This window comes from Trifolium pratense, linkage group LG5, assembly GCF_020283565.1.
Source record: "Trifolium pratense cultivar HEN17-A07 linkage group LG5, ARS_RC_1.1, whole genome shotgun sequence".
Classification (NCBI taxonomy): domain Eukaryota; kingdom Viridiplantae; phylum Streptophyta; class Magnoliopsida; order Fabales; family Fabaceae; genus Trifolium; species Trifolium pratense.
Genome location: NC_060063.1, coordinates 25,608,365 through 25,631,618, shown reverse-complemented (window position 1 = coordinate 25,631,618; position 23,254 = coordinate 25,608,365). Strand labels below are relative to the sequence as shown.

At 34.5% G+C, this 23,254-nt stretch overlaps 2 protein-coding genes across 2 annotated transcripts; one reads left to right on the top strand and one right to left on the bottom strand.

Moving 5' to 3' along the window:
* Window positions 1-205: 205 nt before the first annotated feature.
* On the top strand, window positions 206-3,899 carry LOC123885476 (ubiquitin-conjugating enzyme E2-23 kDa-like). Its single transcript, XM_045934761.1, has 6 exons — window positions 206-463; window positions 579-658; window positions 1,205-1,319; window positions 1,436-1,488; window positions 1,845-1,973; window positions 3,570-3,899. The coding sequence occupies exons 1-6, from the start codon at window positions 420-422 to the stop codon at window positions 3,707-3,709; spliced, it is 561 nt and encodes a 186-aa protein (XP_045790717.1). The 5' UTR covers window positions 206-419; the 3' UTR covers window positions 3,710-3,899.
* A 6,389-nt stretch (window positions 3,900-10,288) lies between these two features.
* LOC123884625 (ATP-dependent helicase BRM-like) lies at window positions 10,289-22,827 on the bottom strand. Its single transcript, XM_045933765.1, has 14 exons — window positions 22,168-22,827; window positions 19,806-21,059; window positions 18,320-19,654; window positions 18,029-18,141; window positions 17,771-17,858; window positions 17,586-17,672; window positions 17,093-17,185; window positions 16,926-17,009; window positions 16,400-16,600; window positions 14,697-14,939; window positions 13,079-14,614; window positions 12,459-12,983; window positions 11,716-11,967; window positions 10,289-11,183 (listed from the first exon to the last, which is right to left on the bottom strand). The coding sequence occupies exons 1-14, from the start codon at window positions 22,342-22,344 to the stop codon at window positions 10,557-10,559; spliced, it is 6,615 nt and encodes a 2,204-aa protein (XP_045789721.1). The 5' UTR covers window positions 22,345-22,827; the 3' UTR covers window positions 10,289-10,556.
* Window positions 22,828-23,254: the final 427 nt, after the last annotated feature.

The window sequence follows — 23,254 nt, the reverse complement described above, 5'->3', positions numbered from 1 at the left end:
ACTAGTTTATCTTTTGATAGGCTTATCACTATTAACATAAATTTTTTAGAGGATTATTAACAATTGTTTGCTTTAGCAAGTAGACAACGTGACAAACACCACCTGATAAAATTTCGGGCTAGAAAAATGATGTCGAGTAAATTAATATCGTCATTGTCAATTGAACTAAAACTTAAATATTACCATTGTCGATTAAACTCGAACTTAATATCGTCATTATCAGTTAAGCTAAGCTAGTAGTCATCTAACTCCTAGTTTTGCTGATTGCTGTCTGAACTAATTTTACTTCTTTCAGTTGCACAAGCAAAGGTTGTTCCACATTTCTCTTCTTCTCTCTCTCTCTCTCTCTCTCTCTCTCTCTCATCAAAAGCAAGAAAGGAACAAAGAAAACGCAACCAACTGAGAGAGACCAAGAAAACATGTCTTCTCCAAGCAAGAGACGAGAGATGGACCTGATGAAATTGTTAATCCTAAACTTTTTCAATTTCACTTTTTTTCATTAAATTTCTCATCTTTTTTCAATTGGGTATCTGAATTTGACTCTTGATTCTGTTTTTGATTTTTCTATAAAAAATTAGGATGATGAGTGATTACAAGGTGGAAATGATTAACGATGGAATGCAAGAATTTTATGTCCATTTTCATGGACCCAATGAAAGTAAATTTCCTTTTTCTTAATTTTTTTTACTTGTTTCAGTGATTTTTGTGAATTTTTTTTGGTGTTTTTTTTTTTCTTCTATTTATGAGTATTTGATTTTTGACTAGATGTTGACTTTGATAACTATGGATTTAGATAATTAGATTTGTGTATAATCTGAAAGATTCTCATATGAGACATAAAATCTTATGTTTTCTTAATTCCTGTTTTAGTTATTGCTTTTATTGCTCTGTTGATTTTTCATAGTCTATAAATAAATGATTGGTTTTTATTTTATAAATTAATTTGTGTTAGTTTTCTTATTGATTTCTCTTTTGCTTGTTATGGTTTTCTTAGTTGAATAAAGCATGAATTTTAGCATGAACATTTCTTTTGTTTCTATATTGTTTATTTAATTTGATGATTTTCACTTTTAATTATTGTTCTGTCATGGTCTTAGATGTTAAAATGAGATTATACATCTAATTATGTGAAAGGTGCTGTTACTATCTTATGCACCTAGCATTTTTCAATGTTCTTTCTAATCCATGTGATGGTTTTTGTCAGGTCCTTATCAAGGTGGTGTGTGGAAAGTAAGAGTTGAGCTACCGGATGCTTATCCTTATAAATCTCCTTCGATAGGCTTCATCAATAAGATTTATCATCCAAATGTTGATGAGATGTATGAATCTTGTTTTAATGCACTTAAATTAAAGTCTGCATGTTAATTTACTATACCTCACATGTTAATTTAATTTCAAGCATATGTTTGATCGCCTTGTATAATGATAATTTCAGGTCAGGATCGGTTTGTCTTGATGTTATCAATCAGACCTGGAGCCCCATGTTTGGTAATGATCTGTCTTCAATTCTTTTGACAAAATATGATTTCATTTTCATCAGTTTGTGGCCTATGGTGCCGTACGAAGCACATGCACTCCTCAGATTAGGCCGGACACGACACCGACACTTATGATTATACTGAGTTATGTCATTTTTTAAAATTACTATCGGTGTTGACGTGTCAGTGTCCGTGTCTCTGTCCATGCTTCATTAGGCATCCCTTAACAAATTGCCTATGATGGCTGTCAAAAGTTCACCATGCTTTTCCGCCATGGCTGCCATTTAACAACCCTGGATTTCATTCAAGTTTTTCATTTTGATAATTTCTGATTATTGTTATATGTCAAAATCTGCATTCTTACAGATCTTGTCAATGTATTTGAGGTGTTTCTGCCTCAACTCCTTCTGTATCCCAATCCATCGGATCCCTTGAATGGAGAGGCTGCAGCTTTAATGATGCGCGACAGACCTGCTTATGACCAAAGGGTTAAAGGTATTTTCTAGAATTTCATCTTCTATTGACTGCAGTCTGCATCATATACTTGACCATAACAAGCTGTCATTCGCAACTTCCTCGTGTGATTCCATCAAATCCTAAACAGAAAAGTGAGGCTTATATCTCAGAGAGTAGAAGGATGGATGTTAAATTTACCTTTATCTCAATTTATGTCGTATACAATAATCTCTTGTGCAAGTAAATAAAAAGATTATATTTGTTGTCTAACTTGGCTATTTGGCTGCCTACGTGTTTATTATCCTTTCATCGATGAAATTAACCTTCCAATTCCATTAACTTTGTTAATGGATATAATTTGTAACTTAAGGTTTACTCGTACGGAGCTATCTTGTTATCTCCGGGTCATTTTCTCTTGCGAATCTGTCCTGTATTGATCTGTGGGTTTAGCTGAACATAAGATGTTAATGATCTCAAAACTTAAGGCCACGTTTACTTTGTAAAAACATTTTATATTTTCATTTTTTAATAGTTGTGTTAATTTTACTTGCTTAACAAAGAGATAATAGATTCTTGAAGTGAACAATTGTGCACATTTTTTTTTTTTGGAAACGATGAAAATGCAAAACGAATTGTTTTCATTATTTGAAGAAATGCATCATCCCTAGTTAGCATTTTATCTTCTCTCCATCACAATGGTTCATTTCAAGAATCTCATATGTTCTTATTATTAGCAAGTTAAAATGAACACAAATTTTAGGAAATGAAAATGGAAAAATGTTTTCACAAAATAAACAGGCCTAAATGTCTATCATCATACATACATATATCGATTGTTCACTCAAGCTCACTCTTTATCCATAGGAAAGGTTATATTTCTTCTTTGCCATTTGATCTCCTTTTATCTGTCTACTGTCTAGTGTCTAGTGTCAACCTATGAAGTGCGCACACCAAGTATGACATTGACACTAACCCTATTTACATGGGCAGTGTCGAAAATGTAGGACATCGAGACATGATACATACGACGGAATGTGGATGTTTTTGGAGTGTATTAGTAGAGATTTATTCTCAATCTTTCATCTGTTACTATGTGATTAGGATTATATTTTCTCACACATTCATTTGATCATGATCATTTTATGTATGGTTGTGTGGTCAAAACTCAAATCTATCTTCATTTACGTATTCAATCCATACTTCTGCTATATATGTACATATGTGCGAGATACAAGGATGCACAAACTTAACTGGTTAGCAACTTTGAACCATAAATGCTCTCGAACTTCTCTTACAAATCTTTCAATATTGTCTTCTTCAACATATTGTACTTGATCTCACATGTAAGAGCTACTCAATCAGGTGTGATTCATGCCATAGCCATAGCTCAATTACTTTTGTTGAAGTGTTTATGAGAATGTAGATAAGAGGTGTCCAATCACAAAAGTTTTTATACCTTCTCGTACTTTCTATGTGGTGCGTTTTGTGTGGTCACGTCTTCAATCTTCGATACAACAAGTATCAATTTGAGTTGTTTATCTAAAAGCCTGAATTCGTGCACGAATTCCAGCATGTATTTCATAAACAATAACTTCTCAACATTTACTGACATCTTCGTTGACTTCCAATTTTCAGAATACTGTGAGAAGTATGCCAAGCCGGAAGACATTGGAGCTGCCACAGAAGAGAAATCCAGTGATGAAGAAGATGAGGAGCTAACTGAAGATGAATATGATTCTAGTGATGAACAGATTGCTGGTAAAGCCGACCCTTAGTCTTGGTTATGCAAGTCATGTTCTTTCTGTATTTTATCTGTACATGTTGTTCTAGTTATGTTTTCACCTCATTCAAATGAATGTACTTGGATGTTGGTAGGGGAAAAATTCCCCTTCATGTTAATTAACTTTCTCACTGTAAATAATGTACCATTGATTTCCTGATGCAATCTTATTTGTTGTTAACTTACTTCTGAGTTTGTGGATTAAGCTGTTAGCCTAGTGTGGTGATTAGGGGTGTACGTGGGCCGGATTGGGTTGGGTTTGGCCAAAACCAAAACCCAAACCACATATGGTACTCCGGGTTGGGTTTAGTAAAATAACCACCCGTTATAACATTGGGCCGGGTTGGGTAAATCCACTAATTTCCGGGTTGGATTGGGTTGGGTTGTGGGTTACCCAAATTATTTTTCTATTTTTTTATATTAAATATCTAAATGTTGAATCATCATATTTTTCATAAAAAATAACTCAATCAATGTATTTTCTTGAAAAATAGGCTAACTTTTTTTCACTATAAAAAATAATCACCCATTTTTTTGTGTAAATCTACTAATTTACGGGTTGGATAACGTGTTATCCAAATGATGTTTTTGCATTTTTTAATATCAAATGACTAAATCATGAATCACTATATTTGTTTATGAAAATTATTCAATTTTTTTAAATTTTAAAAAAATAATGCGAAAAATTATCATATTTGTTCATAAAAATTATTCAATCTTTTTTATTTTTGTAAAAAATAGTATAACTCATTTTCAATATAAAAATATTTAATAATCAAATGAAAAAATCTTTAGTATTTTCATAAAAAAATTTCAAGAAACATAGCACTAGTGGGTTAGTGGGTTTTTTGGGTTGGGTCCGGTTTTACCCGAAACCCGATTTTTTTAATGGGTTTTTCATTTTTGAAATCCATATCCACCCACTTACCCGACCCAACCCACTTTTTTGAATTGGGTTGGGTGGGTTTGACCGGGTCGACCGGATTTGCCCAACCCATGTACACCCCTAGTGGTGATAATAATTGTCCTATAGATTAAGCTGTTTTCTTAATTGTTTAAACTGTAGCAATAATATAAAATATAATTAGATGTTTGTAAAAAGTTATATATTCTAGCCCTTCTGTGTCAGTTTGACAGCCTTGCCCTCCGGCAATTTCCAGCGGCTTATGGCAGCTGGAAACTATCGTGGGCCTATTTTAGAATGTAAGGAGGATGTGGTTTATGACGCGTTGATAATTGAGGGTCACATGACTCTTGATTGACCGCCGGAAAAGTGGCTTTACCAGCAACTTTTGGTATGTTTGTTTTCTTGTTGTGAGTGTACTTGATTTAATAGTTTTCAAACTGATTCTTGGCACTTCTACCATAATAATGGTATGTGTGATATCCTTCATCATGGTATAATAGTTGCATTGCATTATTGAGGATTGATCCCTTCATATTAGAGTTTAAAAAATAATTGATCATGGTGTTGAAAATGGTTATGTCAAATTGCAACCTTTAGTTAGCAGCATCAACCATACTCTAACTGAATATAAAAAATTGTCAAAAAAAAAAAAGTGCTAATGAGTTCCATGTAAGAAAGAATTGTTGGGGAAAATTCGAGTTCAATTTTTATGCTGAATATTTTTTTGTCAGATTTTACTTATCTCTCGGCAGAACTTTGAATTATTAGGTTGATTCAGTTGGTAAGGAGTTAGTTGATACCTTACGAGGGTGTTAATTCAATATATGCTCCCGGCATGAGGACCTCTTTAGTGAGTGATTTGTAAATGTTCAAGCTTTGAAGTTTGCCCTGACTCTAATGAGCTTTGAAACAAGGAAACTCAAGTCACCTAAACTTTTGTTTTTATCAAAATAAAATAAAAATATACAATTGATAAGGCAAAAGTACTTAAGAATGCTTTGTAAAAAAAAAAAGTACTTAAGAATGTATTAATAATATGACAATGTAATCTATTAGCACCTCTTTGACACATCAATTTGATTAATCATTTTTTTAAGCAACAATTTGATTTAATCTTCTAAGTTGAAAATTTGGAAAATCAAATAGTTTGGTTTAAATTTATCCTCAACTAGAACTTTGACCCATGCCGCATGGGTCTAATTAGGTGTAATATGTAACAATAAAAAATAAAATACAAAAATTCTAAGAGCATTTTCAATAAGAATAGTATAGGAAATTTCATGGACTAATTATTCTATATTTGTTTATGTGCTTATTTTATATTTTATATATTTTTTAAATAATTTTTGAACCCCATCGTTTTGTTTACTTATTAAAAAGAATTGTTGATAACTAAAGGTTAAAAAATTGATGATAATTAAATGTAAAAAAAAAAAATTAAAGACGTAATCAAGAACATAAACTTAAGTAGACATCCATAAATAAATAAAAATTGTGATTAATTTCGCCGTTCAAATTTATTGAAAACAGGGTTAACATATTAGGATTCCTAAATTCTTTCATAATTGAAGCACATGTTTTAGCGGTTGAAAGTTTTTATTGTAAGTAAGAGATGCAGGTTCGATGACAAATCTATATATTTTTAATATAAAGCTGCAATAAAAAGAAATAGAAAATGAGGGGAAAAAAATTTGGTTTAGGGTTAGCTTATGTTAGCAAGCTTATAATATAAGAGATTATCGGTTTTTAATTGTTTAAATTGTGCAATGAAAATTGATGGTGCTTAATTTTCGTATGAAATCTTTCCTATGAAAGTTGATGGAGCTTAACACTTTGTGGACATAATTGAAATCACAATTGGTCTGCTAGTGCATATTATATCAATTGATCATCGGTTAATATTAAATCTGCAATATTAAAAACAAAATAATGAATGTGATTAGTGACATGACTATGATTGTGTTTGGTTGTATTGCAAAAAAAAATTGATTTAGTAAAATTGAGTTTGATAATAACTTTCCAAATTACACGTGATAATAACTTTCCAAATCTCACATGATAATTATTCTCTAAATTTATGATCCGGTAGGAAAAAAAAATCATTGATCAGGAAAGACATAAAAATATTTCGTGATGAATAATATAGTCAACAATAATTTTGATATGATATACTTTTAAAATTGATGGTGCTTATCAATTATTGCACATAATTTTAATCACAATTGGTATACTTGCCATAATGGTTGGAAATATTGTCTTCCATTGAAGGGCTGTGGGTTCAAATCTTAGTCAAGACAAAATTGTATTATTTTTTAATAAAAATTACAAGATAAAATGGAGGGAAAACAGGGAAAACAAATTAGGATTTAGAGTTTGCTTGTGTATAAGTTTGCTTGTGTATACAAACTTATAATATAAAAGATAGGACTATAATTAGATGCTACCGCAATAAGTTTATAGTATGAGTCATGCTAAAGAATATTCTTAGATTCATTATTAAGCATATCAAACAAATTCAAAGGAAGAATTAATGTTAATTTTTTTTTTTTACATTTACAAATGCTTAACAACGATTTCTCTCCAAAACTCCTGTATATAAATTTTTTAATTCGGATGCTTTCCAATTTTCACTCATCTTTTCTCTCTTTTTTAATCTAAGAGTTGGTAAATTACAAATAATAAAAATAAAGAAAATCAAACTTTGTATTAAGAAAAAAAAAATGACGAAAAATTAGAGAGGATGTAAATCCAAACTGAACTATAGATATATGGTATGCTATTTTCCATAGAATTATCATGTGAGACAGAATCTAAAATCCCTTTAAATCATAGAAAAAGCGCACCAAAGAAACACATTGGAGTTTGTAATATATAATAGAGACGTGATAGATACGGAAGATATTTTATTTGAGGCTCACAAATCTATGATGTGACTTTTTAACTGATTGGAAAAAACTACTGCCATACAGTAATTAAGTAGGAACTGATTTCTGGGTGTTGAATGAGTGTGTTGAATGAAGAATTCAACTGTTGAAACTATTGGGAGGGTGTGTTTAATGTGATGTGGATGAGAGAGGTGATGAATGAATTAAACACAGTTGAATGCTGCCACCGGGGACACGTGGCACGTTTTGTTTGGTTGCAAGCTGTTGGGCGAGTGGGAGAAGGGAAACACGGAGAGAGAAGAAGCTGAGGGACACATGTAGGCCTGTGATTGGCTGTCCGGATTTTTATCCCATTTTATCTTTAAACTCAATTATTTCACTGCAAATTAATTTTTTATTTTTATACCAAAATTCACGAATTTTTTTCTCTATAAATAGAGACTTGGTTTATTTGATTTGGACACAGAAAAAAAAACCAAGTTTTTCACTCCCTTAATCTTATTATTATCTTTCAATTAGTGTTTATTTTGAAATTTTAGTTTTTTATTAGTGAAATGAATCTCAATAATCATTTCAACAACACCCAAAATTGTTCGTACTATACGTTATTTGTGTGATATATTGCATTTTAAATTAAGAAAATAAAAAAATTATTTAAATAAATTTTGTTAAGTGTTAATTATTTTAATTTAATTTTAATCGATAATTATAATTTTATTTAATCATAAAAACAAAAATTTAAATTTAAATAAGAATATGAAATAAAAAGTGGTGGGGTAGAGAAGGTGGTGGGGTAGAGTGTTGAATGAAAAAACTATTGGAGAGGGTAAAAGTTGAATGTGTGTTGAATGATTAGGTGGAAGAAAGATAAAATGATGTGGAGTGAAAAAGTGGGTGTTGAAGGTGTTTTGATGTTGAAACCATTGTAACTAGTCTAAAAATGAAACTATTCATTCCGTCCCAAAATATTTGAATTAGTTTGACTACTGTGGTATGACAAGACATCAATTTTGATCATTAATATATTTAATTGTCTATTAGTAAAAATTATAAAAACTTGATATTTTGATAATACTCATCAAAATAAATCAAACAAAATCTTATATGCTAATATTTATATGGCTTAACTACACATTTTGTCCTTTACGTTTATTTTAGGTTTCAATTTGAGCTCTTACGTTTAAAAAGTATTAATTTGGTCCCTTACGTTTACTTTAGGTAACAAGTTAGTCATTTCCGTTAGTTTTGTCACTAACACTGTTTGAACAGTACACGTGTCAGTGTGTCCAAGTGCCACGTGTCTGTCCACATATGTAATTTGACTGACACATGTGACAAAATTGACGGAAAGAAACATAACAAAAAAGGACCGGAGGAGTATTAAGAAACGTAACAAAAAAAAAGGCAATTGAATCTAACCGCCAATTGATCTTGTTTTCTAAATTCAAGTCCCTTAATTATTCTTTTTTTTTTTTACAATGTCCCGTAATTTATCATGTGCATAAAAAATATTCCAACTAAAGTTAGGATTGAGACAAATGATTTTCTTTCACCTAATCACTTAATTATATTTGAAAAAGTCTTGTCATGAGTGATTGTGAAAACAACAGGGGAAATCCATCTTACATTGAATCAAGACTGCAATTTGGTAACAGGCTCAGGGAGTATTTGGCAAGGAAAGGAGTAAGGACGGTTTGTAGATATCTTATGTCTTTCCTATTATTTGCCAATTATCATGTCAATAGGATAAAGGAACATATTTACAAACTTGAGGAAAATTATATCACATTTAAAAAAAAAAATCGGTATCCGGCCGAATGATCGACTATTTTGAAGGAACCAATCTCACCGTCCACATGTGGGACCCCATTTAAAGTTAGAGTTTTTTTTTTTCTTTGTAATTAGCCCACCAAAATTGGCACTAGTGAGAATCAAACATGAAACCTTCAGAAGAGCACACTCCAAATTCTCATCACATTAGGTGTTCACTATCATCATTATTTATTGTTGAATGTTATTATTTTATTGAATGATTTGTAATAACAAACTTTAAAAAAATTGCAAACAAATCCCTACTTTGCAACATTCTTAGGAATTATCCCAATCCTATATTTTTCTCCTGTTAAATAAAAATAATCCTATATTTATGTGTTTTTGGAGTTTCAATTTGGACAGTGATGGGAATGGTAATTGACGGAGTCATGTGAACTCTAGAGCTATAGAATGAATACTTGAATCTATAATAACATAGATTTAATTTCAATTTTGATCCCCTATTTTCATTATTTTACAGAATTAATCCTATTTTAAAATATAACAGTTTTTGTCCCTCTATCATTTTTGTTTTAAACTATAAATTGACGATATAATATATTTTAAATGGTGTGATATATGATCCGATGATGAATACCAATATCGATAAAATTGTAAGAAAATTCCTTCATAAACTTAAATTAAAACATATCTTATCATATTTTAGACAAATTATTTAATTGAGGGATCAAAACTCAAATTTTAAAATAATAAAACAATTCCACAAAATGGTGAAAATTGGGGGATTGAAATTGCAATTAAGCTTAATTATAAACAAACTGCAGACCTCTTTGAAGGACAAATACAACAAATCAAATTAAATACTTATTTATTATTTATATTTTTGTGTTATTAATATGTTACTAGTACTACTTTATTAGGCTTCAATCAATTATCTCTTTTACACTTCATACAAAAGTAGAGGTGTGTAGCTTTTTGTCCCTAATAATTTGGAAGAACAAGAGGGAGGGACCTTGCAAGATGAATATTTCAGACTAACATGAACCAAGGAGTTAATACTATACAAATACATTAGTTTCAGTAACCTAAAAAGAAAAGTAGCACCTGCAAGATACAGATATCATAAACTAAAAAATAATGAAGAACAACTTACATTTAACACATTCAAGTAAAAATCTAAATCTATATTAACAGTATGATGGTAAACTCTGTGCAAAGTGCCACTAAAACTCTTTGCTGAAACTAGCAACAATATATGTCTATTATTATTTACCATCTTACATATGACTTGGTCTCCTCTTAGCAGAATCTGTTCTTAGTCTCTTTACAGGATTAGCCCATCCAACTGACCCATTTGGTTGTTGAGAAGATGGTTGGCCAACCCATCCTTGAGTCTGTTGAGATAATCTAACATCTTTAGGGACTGAACCGGACCCGGGACTTCTCATAGATGGTGAAACGGGACCAGTCCGAGGTTTGGCCAATGATTTCTCCCGATCATTTCTTCTTTTCTTACATACGACAAGTTCACCTGGATGAGTGAGCAGCGGAGGAGAATCATCCTGCTCCTGATGTTGCTCTCGCATGCTGCTACCGCTACCGTATCCGGATCTTGATTCCTTTGGTGGCACACGGACTCTAATCCTGCTGTTTTCGCCGCTAGAACCTGATCCGCGTTGCAGTGGTCTCTGTGGAGGGTGTGGATCGATGTCCACCTCGTTTATCAGCCTGTGCCGCTTGCTTTGGCCGACAGCCACTTGCCTTGGAGACGATACATTGGTGGTGACAGAAACTGGACCAGTGAAAGAGAGTGCACTTTTTGCATCTCGGAAGTCGGTATCGGGAAATGCAATTTTCAATATATCGAAAAAGAGATCATGAACCTTCCTTGCTTCAGTTCTTACCTGAAAATAATGATGCACATAACATTCATAAAATATGTGATAGAGGGGAACCTTGAACTTAGAGACAGTAAAAGACAGACATAAACTGTTCAACATTTGGTGAAGAATCAATTTGAATACAAAAAGCAAGAAACATGGAAAGTATAGAGGGGAAGAATCACTTTCTATAGTGAATTCTCTTTTTTTACCAATGTTTAGAAGTTAGTAGAAGTGGTTGTCTAAGTTCATTGACAAAAAAAGTGGTAAATTACAGTTTTCATAGGATATAATGGATAACTAAAAATGAGGCTTTCGAAAAGTTGCACGTTGCCATGGACTACTTTTGTGTTTTCGTCAAAGGATCCAATTGTATTTTCCCAAAGTAACTCAAGATCAAACTCTAGATTTTTTCACAAAAAATAAAATAAAAAAACACGTAAGAATTTGTTTTTGAAAAACGACCATTTCTATGTTGAGGCAAGTTGGCAACGGCATCCACCAAAAGCCATAAAAGTGAACCATTTTGTATGACGATAAAGACAAGAAATCTCACCTCAAGGGAAAAACCATAATAATGCATCGCACTCTTTAACATGAGCTGCACATCAAATACAAGATCCGTTGCTCCATTATACTCCAATTTATCAATCCGCTGATCAATCTTTCGTAAATCCAACAGACTATTCCCAGATCCACCACTGTAGCCAGAATTCTCAATCCTCTTCCACAAATCTGTTAATAGAGGTACAATTTGTTGGCCTTCCTTGTCTATCCTCCTTTGGAGCTTGCTAATGACATTTTTGCACTGCAAATGCAATAATTGTATTAGTTCAAAAGCTAAGAGTAAAGACAACCAAGACTGTGAAATGGAACATCTCATATCGAGAACTGCGATGAGATTAATATAACCAACAGAAAGTCTCCGTGAAATATGGAAATGAAAGAATTTAAAAATATTTTCAGGATTTCAACCGGTGAAAAATATTATCAGGCTTGCAACCTAGTATAGTTACATTATAACAATTATTGTAAATCAAGAAAAGATAATAGGGAAAGTCTCCGTGAAATATGGAAATGAAAGAATTTAAAAATATTTTCAGGATTTCAACCGGTGAAAAATATTATCAGGCTTGCAACCTAGTATAGTTACATTATAACAATTGTTGTAAATCAAGAAAAGATAATAGGGATCTCTGCTTCTTGCCATTGTAAGACATGCAATGAGACACTCCATTTAGGAAATAACAAGACCACCGTAGAAGAAAATAAAAAGATCATTGAATTAAAGACACATACCCTTCTCTGGATGATTTCTGTCATCCTAGAGACATGAGCAGAAGATCCACTTGAATTGATAGGCTTCCCCTCCCAGCTTTCCCTGGAATATTCACCACCATCCTCTGAAGGAGCAGATATGCTATTCAAACGAGTAGGCTTTGGTGAGCCATGTAATTTGGATGTATTAGCAACCCTCCTTGAAGGTAAAGTTCGCTTATTTTTTATTGAAGAATTTTGATCATTCCTGCTGGCATTGGAATCTACGTGTGATTTTGATTCTAGGTCAGTCCTCAACTGTGCTTGATATTTACGGTCTGCTAGAACTGACAAACGAGGTGTCATTTCACCACCAGACTTTTCTTCAGGTCTTTCAGTGGCATGACGGGGTCGAACACGAAGACTACGTTTGCGTTTAATCTTTGGTTTCTGCAAAACTTGTTCATCCTCACCTTCATCACGATCATGAATCCAACTTTCAGACTGCTGATGCTCCATGTGGGAATCAACGGATACTGCAATTTCCCCTTCCTCTAACTCATCTGTCTGCAAAAATTTATCGTAATTTTATCAGAATGAGATAGAAAACAACCACCAAGAAAGAAAAAAAAGAGTTCAAAATACAATGTGAAGCCACATACCATCCTTTTTGAAGCAGAACCTGGTCGGGCATCTAATGCAGACAGGGAACCAAATTTCTGAGAAGAAATTGATGGTGATACTATCTGTTTCAATTTTTGACAGTCTGCTGCGGATGATCCAGAGCCAGAGGAACCAGCTTCTTGAACCACCTGATTACTGGCAATTTCTAGAGATGGAGGAAATTCATATCTACCATCTTCCAACTGATCTTTAGCAATGGGCTGAGCTCCATCAGCTCCACTATACCCATCATCTTCGAAATCTCCTATTTCCCCTTCTTCATTTGCATATCCATTTCTTTCTTCAGAACTTGCTTCAGAGTATTCCAAATCTTCATCTTCCAGCTCTTTATAACTAGTATGCTTTTTGGGTCTCCCTCTTTTCCTTTCTGAACCAAGTTCACTTGTCTCAATGTCTGCACTGCCACCCAATAAAGTTTTCTTTAATGGTCTTTTTGATAAAGCAGCAATAGCAGCATTAACTTCTTTTGTATTGGCACGAATCCATTTAGGGATGTGATCGTAACGTGTCATCTCGTCAATCCAGTCCAGTTCATCATCCATTTGATCAAACAGTTCAACTTCCTCTTCACTCCTAGCAATCATGCGATTTACCTCCTGCAATGATGGAACATCATGGACAGTTTCTTGATACCTCTCTTCATCATGTAATAATGTCTCCAAAGTCAACCGCCTTTCTTCATGCGTTGTTCTTTGATCGAAACGTCCAGCATTAATTACCTCATCGGCCATATCTATCTTATATTGCTGAATATTATTCCTTATGAGGCCCTCAATAGATCCTATGTAGCGATCCTTGCCTACAAGTTCATCATCCAGATCAACAGTGCCTCCACCTCTCATTTCATCCTCTTTCTGATGACTTGGGATTTTGTCGACAACTGCTTCCATGTAGATAACCTTGACTGGTCTTTTCTGTCCAATGCGATGAGCTCTGGCAACAGCTTGCTCCTCATTTTTAGGGTTTGGATCAGGATCATAAATAACAACTGTATCAGCAGACTGAAGGTTAAGGCCTCTCCCAGCAGCTCGAATACTAAGCAAGAAGATGAAACAGTCTGAATCAGGGCCATTGAAGTCATTTATAGCTGATTCACGGTCTTCCAAACTAGTTGTCCCATCAATTCTTCTGTACACAAGTCTTCGCCACTGCAGGTATTCTTCCAAGATGTCAAGAAGTTTTGTCATGGTACTGAAAAGTAGAACTCGGTGTCCAGTTCTTTGAAGTTTTATGAGGATCCTATCCAGGATCCACAATTTTCCACAAGATTTTACAATGAATTCTTTAGATAAGTCACTGAAGAATGGGTAATTAAGCAACGGATGATTGCAAGTTTTCCGCAGCTCCATGCATCTGTTGTTTAAAGTTTTATATTGCTTCACCGGGTAGTTAGGATTCCTCTGAAGCTTCCGTTCCTCATCCTCGGGATCAAGACGAAGGGTACCAGTTGATTTGACCCAATCATAAATAGCACTCTGGACAGATGACATTTTACATCGTAAAACTATCGAGTCCTGCAATGCAATAATAACATTAGGTCTGAGCCACAAGAAATAGAACAAGTGATCAAGTAAAATAAGGGGGCTATAATCACACCTTCGGCGGTAGTGATCCTTCAACATCTTCAACACGACGCCTGAGCATGAAAGGCTCAAGAATCTGATGAAGTCGATGGATTGTGATGACTTTCTTCTCTGTCTCAAGCCAATCATCCTCTGCATTTTGAGTAGGACCTTCCTTTTGAAATGGTTTTGAGAACCAGTCATGAAAGGCTTTCTTATTATCAAAAACCTCAGGAAGAAGTAAATTTAAAAGTGACCAGAGTTCCTTCAAATCATTCTGCAAAGAAAACCACACCACAAACAATCCCATCAACAAAATTTACAGTGTCAAGTATCTATATGACTTATCATTATAGAAGATTTGGATTTAAATGGCAGTCTGTCATTGGACATATTTGCATCAAGACATTATGTCATCGTTTAATCCATGCATCCAACTACACCTAGTGTGGAAAGGCTTTTCCTGTGGGTGGTGTTATTTTTCACTCTTAACATTAATCATTTATTTTGTCAAAAAAACCGCTTTATATTATAATCAGGAGTCACTTGTAAGATAACTTTTAACACACTACCAGCAACAACTAAGCAAGCAAAATTAGCATAATCTGAGATCTATTCGACCAAAGAATACAGTACCAAGAAAACATTCAAGCATTGCTCTGTCATTAAAATACAGGCCAACAAAGAATATTAACTGATTAACTGATATAGTAACCTATGACAGGAAACAGAATCTACATGTACAATTGTTAATTGACCTAGCACCACACTTAGCACTTCCCTTCAGATAGGCATGACAACTAGGATTGTAAGCTCTGTAAAATCTGATCTAAACTTATCAGGTAATATTCTTTATTGGTGACAAAACACTTGGAGCAAATTCGATTTTTGGTTATTCAACATAATCGCATCATATATGAATGTAGACATTATATTTTCAATATTGATCATTTTACAATGTGATCGAAGAAAGTAAAAATAAAAAGAACACAACAAAAAAAATGGTATATTTGCCAACAACTATATATAGGCTGGTTAAAAAAAAACTATATATAGACCCAAACAAATCGCTAATTTTATAATTTGAAGTTCTTTTTTATAATTTATATTTTGAGCTTTAACTTTTGAGATCTTATCTAAATCTTTTACTAGTAAAAGGAAGCTTGAATAGCTCCTAGGCCTTCATTGTGATGATGTGGCACTCTAAAAAAATGTTTTCCAATCTCTACTAAAAACCTTGCCATCATCTCTTGGCCCCATTTATAATATTCATGCCGCTGTTATGACGTTGACATTTGTATGAGTTACTTTGAAGTATAGGGATTAGGGACTGGATCGAAAATGGCTGCCGTGTATAGAATCACAAAATACTACAAGTTCAATCATTTTTTATTTGTCCCTACAATTCAATATGTCAAAATTCGAACAAGGACCAAATTGAAAACAATTGCATGTATAAGTACTAAATTGAAAATGTGTCATGTAAAGACAATATTTTAAACCTTGGTTTTTAATTTTGAATGTATATATTTTGCTTCTCACGTGTCCGCATCGCCTAGAATGATAACTGCACATTAAAGCCCCTCACATCTTGAGATTATCTAAATAAAAGTTCTAATTTGCACACGTTCTTGCATTTGTGTTACTTTTGCACGTTCTTAATCTTAATTCAGTAACAGACAATAAGACACTATATGTTTACAATGATGTAGTATGTGGTACCAAAAGAAAGCATACCTGCAATGGCGTTCCTGTCAAAAGCAGGCGTCGTTGACAACGATACCTATCAAGATCGCGTGCTAAAACTGAATCTCTATCCTTCATTCTTTGTGCTTCATCAATCACAATATACTTCCAATCAATTTTTGAAAGTTTTGCCCGGTCATACATGATGAACTCATAAGTAGTAACCAAGACATTAAACTTCAGAGCAGAAACCTATTGTAATTGTAGAAAAGAAAATTAGGAAGTAATTAACAAAATTCATACTCTAACTGTAGAAGAATCATGAGAGATATGATTTTATTCTCCTTCATTTTTATTTTATCTTGTTTAGTCTTATTTGATTTTAATTCGATTTGATTTATTTCCGTTCATTAGTAGTCCTAATGATTGGGACAACAATTATGGTAATTTTTTCCGACAACTGTTCAATTTTTTTTTCTTTTCCCAACAATCCTAGACGGAGGTAACAAACATGGAAATATTTTTCCCATTACTTTCTACATTAACATTATATATGAATAACCTGAGGCATACTTACTTGATGAAATAATTTTGTTCGATAATCCTTCCCTCCAGCATAAAAAATGCACGCCACAGATGGTAACCACTTATATAACTCACTCTGCAAAATAAAGATAGTTTTTCTTGTTAAAACAATTACAAAGAATAGTAATATTAATCCAATGAATAAGTTTAAAAACTCACCTTCCAGTTAACCATAACAGCATTTGGGACTATTATGAGATGTGGGCCATAGTTTCCTTTGAATTCCATCAAGTATGCAATCAATGCCATAACCTAGAGAGGAAATAAAATCGATGTAACAGGCAATTATTAAAGTCACTATTGTACATTACCCTTAAAAACATAAATGAAGGTTTAACTTCTCACATGTAAGACCTAATAAATTTAGAGGGCTGCTATTTATAGCGAGAAACAATCTCACCAAGTGTTCACGAATTATTTTAAGCCCTTGGATCCTCCATATTTATTACAATACATGGGTGGTCAATATCAAGAGGTGGAGCAGGGTATAATAAAAATAGCTTCGTGATTAATTCGTGATACACTTTTGTCGCTATAACTATCATTTCCCATAAATTTAATTATGAAATATGAAGTCACTCAGCTGCCAAAAAAGATTATGATAAATGTTCTTCCCAGTCTAAGTGAAGATCAACAAAATAATAAGGCTAACCTGTACAGTTTTGCCAAGACCCATCTCGTCTGCCAAAATTCCGTTTAATTTGTTGTTGTACAAAGACAGCATCCATTGCAATCCAACCTTCAAAAAATATGAGGCAAAGCCTTGAAAACTTGCTCAAGAATACAACATAAGGTGATCACTTAAAGAATAACTATTACAATAATGTAGCAACCTACAAGCTGATAGTCTCTCAATGTTCCAGCTCGCAATAGGGATGGTGGTCTTATGACCATTTCATTCACCGCATGTGCAAGGTTGTAATACCTGGAAAGTAACAAATTAAATTATGTTTAGAAATGTGTTACATAAACAGTTGTTTGCATCAAAATGCGCAAAAAAAAAAAAAGCCAATAAATTTCATTTTACACCTTTCCTCGTGCATTTGAGTCAAAACTCACAACAAACATATTAAAACTAAATTAACAAAAACTCACTTGTTGACGGATGAACTGTCTCTAGGAGCATTCATCTCCATAAAACGATTTCTAATCATCACTTCCTCTCCGGCACAAGCAGCGGCAGCTCTGACTTCTTCTTCAGAAAGACCCTTCGGTCAAAAACAAATAATGAATCAGAGACACATAAACAATCTTATATATTAAGTTCATATAGAACATCAGAAACCATCACAATGAGATCCTAAACTAATTTGTATAGAAAAAATGGGATTTAACATAAAAGACTTTTTCTCATAACATTGGACCAGTGAAGTCAATGAAGCATACCTGCAATCGTGCAGCATCCGCAGCTGCCTTTGCTGCCTCTTCTACTTCCTGTTGATTTTTGGCAGCTGTTATCTTGCTTCCTAATTTATGTAGATACTCTTCCGTCTGGCTTAAGAAAGATGAAAGAACAGCATATCTCTCTGCTGCATCACCCGGAATGCTAGTCTGCTGCTCCAGCAACATCTCCCTATATCTGTCAACATCATTGTTTTTTAAGGCTTCCAACCTTTTGCTTCGGTCGTCATCTTTACGTTTTGAGAATTCCCGCAACATCCTCTCATGGTATTTACCCACCCCCCTGTTGCGGGCAGTACGGGCGTCACGAATTGCCCAGTGCGCCTCAAGAAGTTTCTTACGCCATAAAAATATAGATTTGAGTTGCTTCTCCCTTGCAGCTCTCTGAGATGCCTGCACTTGTCTAACAAGTTCCACACGCTGACGTTCACACAGCCTAACAAACTTGCGATATGGCCTATCTGGCATTGCCATTATCTCTTGTTGCTGTTGATCAATCTCATCCCTCAAACGTGCCTGAACATCTAAGAGACGAAGCTTTTTCTCTTCAATTTGCAGTCTCAACACAAGGTCAGGTCTAATTCGTTTCCTCTCCAAGTTCACAGACAGCAAACCTTCAATCTTCTTTAAATTTTCTGTCCGCTTCTTGCTCAGTACTTCTGCACCTTCCTCAAAAAGAAGATCTTTGACATCATATGCCAGTGATAAATTATTGCTGTTGTTTACCATCATTGATGACCCAAAAGAGTCATGTTTCCTAGTGAAGAAAGGAAAATCAAACAGAGGTCCATGATATTTTTTGGTCGGTCCTACATCCTTTGGCTGAGAAGCAGTGTTTGCTTGTGCAGGTTTTGTAATTTGTAGCATGTCAGATACAGGGGCCTGTGATACAATAGTCTTCCCCCGATCTAATGCCAACTCATTTCTAACAGGAGTACTGTTATTTCCATGATCACTGTCCTGCTTTTGCTTAAAAGAGGATCCGATTGTTTTCTGCTCTTCCTTTCCTGCAGATGATGTCGAAGCAGATTCCTTTGATATAGATGGCATAACAGCTTGAGTATGAACTGGTGGTGGAGCAGATTTGTCATCTCTTGAAAAGGATTCCTGCTTTACAGAGCTGTGTCCATTAACAGCAGAAATAGATTGTGATTCTTTGGCATTGGCCTCAGCATGTCGTGGTTGTTCTACAACAATATTACCAGCAGACTTGACTTGATTTTGTCCTCCTGCAGGATGGTTTGGTTGTTTTGTCTGCATCTCAAGAGGCGGTGGAGTGATAGCTTGAAGAAGTTCTTGAGGCAGAGTACCTTCTCCTTTCTATCAACCAACAGAAGAAAGAAAATTAGTAGGATTAACATTATGTATAGAACATCTTTGCTACACAAACACACACACAAACATAAAGGCACACATAAGGTGACTGAATTAGAAAGATGTAGTTAAATGAGAAAATAATCAGAGTTATAACCTTTATCCGCCTAAATGCTAGTATCTGTGCTTTAAGAACATGTAGCTGTTGTTTGGTAAATGCACTTTGCCGCTCAGGTGTCTGAGCTGGTGCACCTTGAGATTTGGCATAATTTCCCGAACCCCCTTCTTTTGTTGGAGCTCCAACCTGTGTAGTAGATTGGTTTGACTGCCTGATATACTGATTTTGAGGAGGCTCTGAACCAGAAGATGAAACTTTTGCATTCAAAGGACGGTCTGCTGCACCTAAGTTCATGGCTGCAGAAGATTGCTGAGAATGCATAGAGGGCATTCCATTTCCAGGTTTTACTTGTTGCCTCGAAGGAGCTTGAGACTCTCTACCGTGAACATTGATTTGTTGCATGGTCATGTCACTGGAGTGACCAGCATTTGTTGCTGAGCCAAGATGGCTGGGGGGAACAGTATGTCTGGCTTTGGAAGAACCTGACTGTCCAGACACGTCACTTGATGAATTAGCATGTGCTGAGCTCTCACTTGCAACTGCTGGAGAATTAACCTGCTGCTTCGAAACAGGGACAGGTGACGAATGTGCACCAATGTTGCTCTCGGTGGCCTTTGGTGGTTGTATGACCATCCTTGACTGCATCATTGGAATGAGCTTTGCCATTAAATTTGCATTCGTAGGATGTGATAAATCGATATTATTTTCACGTGCCCATGCCTGCATTGCCTGCAATTGAGCAGCTACTGCAATCTGGCTGTTCATTACATTTTGGTTGCTTTGCTGTGCTTCTGGTGCTTGAATAGGTCTTATCTGCTGTCCTTGCTCCATCGGCTTTTCTCCACGGGAAACATGTTCAGATGAATTCCTAGAAGACGATCCTTGAGCTTGATTCATTGCCTGCACTGACATAATGTCCTGCATTTTCAGATTCCCCATACGCATTTCCTGATCTTTTACAGATGCAGGGTTTAACATTCCCATCATAGCATGCTGCTGCGGATGAATTCCCAAAGCAGGCTGCTTTTGTTGCGCAGCCTGGAAAGCATATTGAAGGTACGCTTGGTGCACAGGGTTTAACATTTGCTGCTGCTCGCTACCTTGACCTCTGAGCTGGGCATCTTGGTTGGAACCCTGTTGACCTAAACCAATGAACTTTTGAGACTGCTGGGGCATTTTCATAGCATTAGGAGGTGAGAAATTGTTACTCCCAAATGCACCTTGACGCCCCGCTTGATAAGCTAAGAATGCTTCATTCCCTTCAGGTTTTCTAAGCAGTTGCTGTTGCAATGACTGCATTTTAATACAGTTACATATAAGTCATGGTTCCATAACACAACATAAAGAAGTAACGAACATGAAAGCATAAACAAGATCAAGATTATGAGTTGTGACAAACTCCAAAGTCCCAACCACCATTATGGCATAGCATACACAAAATCAGTCCTATATCAGTGATCACAACGTTTTAAGAAAGAAGTTGATATGATAACTTTAACATTATGATTGCATTAGATTCAAAACTAAAGTCAACAAGAAATATATGATTTGACATTAATGACACCCCTCAGATTTTTCTACCAATAAGTTATAAGCAGCAGGAAGAATAAAGGTTAAATCAACATTATGCATAAGCTGACGAAACAACGCTTTTAAAACTTGCAACTTCAGCTTGTTCTGTGTGTTAACTACAATCAATCAACATGTTTAAACCACGACAAATACAGCAGCAGCACCAGAAGAGAGAAATTGCGACGAAAAGAAGGGGGAAATTAAATTAAATTTAAATGAAAACACAAATCTCAAGTTTTATCAATTAGACATTTCATAATCCTCATCAATGTCTAATAGGAAACTCTAGTCCGTGGACATTCAGAAAAAACTAAAATAATTAAGACAGAATAGTTATTACTATGTTTCCAATTAAGTAAATGTCACATAGGTACATAAAATAATAAAATAAATGCAGGAAAGATCAAATACTACTAGATCAAAAAAAATTGAGGAAAAAAAAAAAAACTAAGTTCATAGTGATTGAAAGGAAACTAAACTAGAAAACACTTAATGACATCACTCAATTACACTAAAAAATTACTAGTACTAACACATTAACACTCAAACATTAATTAATCTTGAACTAAACAAACTGTAAACCCGACAATATAGGACAGAATAAAGACAGGTACGAGGTTGTCATAATTAAAACGCAAAAAAAAAAAAAAATTAAAAATGGAAATTTCAGCATAACCCAAATTCCAACCATCACTGGACTCTCAATTCCCAAAACCCATAAATAAAAAAACAACACTAGACATCATCAACATTCAACACTAATATAGTAGTACATCTTCATTCAAATCAAAGTGTCATAGAAATTCAGCTAAAACCATAAATTCCACACCTGTCTAGAACCTATCTGCTGCTGCAGTTGCTGCTGTTGATGTTGCTGCTGCTGCTGCTGCTGCAAAGATTCAAACCCTAACTGTGATGCCGAAGAAGAAGAAGACGGCGAAGCAGCTGCCGACGATGTCGACGCCCGCCCCGCCGTCCGGCCAGGTCCACCACCGCCGGATTGCATACAAACTAGCCCACAATTTCAATGAGACCCCAATTCACAAAACCCAAAATTCAGATCACTCACACTACCAACCCAACCCAATAAAAATTCAAAATTTATCAAAATCAAAGAAACCCCAGAAGAGAAAAAACCTTAAATCCCAATAAAAACATAAAATTTACGATTTTCCTTTGAATCAAAAAGCTTGCTTGATTATTCCAACATTTTAATTTTCTCTCTCTCTCTAGGTGAATCTTGTAGACAGCGATTTTCTCTCTCTAAAAAACGGCGAGTTTTTAGGGAGAAGATGGATCTTGGGAATCGAAGGGTAACAGAGAGCGAAGTTGTCCGAATCGGTGTGGAAATTCCACTACGCGATTGTGCAATTTTCGGTCAAACCCTAACTATTTTATTTTCTTTCTTTTTTTAAAAAAAAATGGATTTTTTTTTAGTAGAGAGAGGAGAGAGAAAGCGTTGAGATTTGGTAACTTGAGATGAGAGTGTATTATTAAGAGGGCCCTTTGTTGTGTTATCCTTTGAGATTGCCCTTGCTTTCTCAATAAAATTACTAAATTATCCCTTTCTTAAATCTTCGAAAGAAAATCATAAAAACAAAAACTTAAAGTATAAAATGCATTATTTTTAACAATAGTTACTTGGTTTAATGGTGATTGACGCTGAACTTGGTAGAGAGAGCCACGATTCGATATGTCAGAATTGACCTCCGAACCAAATTAAACTGGTGGTGAAAAACCAAAAAAAAATGCATTATTTTTTTAATATAAAACTTATTTCTTTTAGTTCCTTAATTAATTAGTACTCTTACAGGTCCGTTTGGTACGCAGGATAGGATAAAGATAGGATATGATAAGAAGCTGGATAAGGATATGATAGTCACAGAATAATCACATATCTTGTTATATGTTTGGTT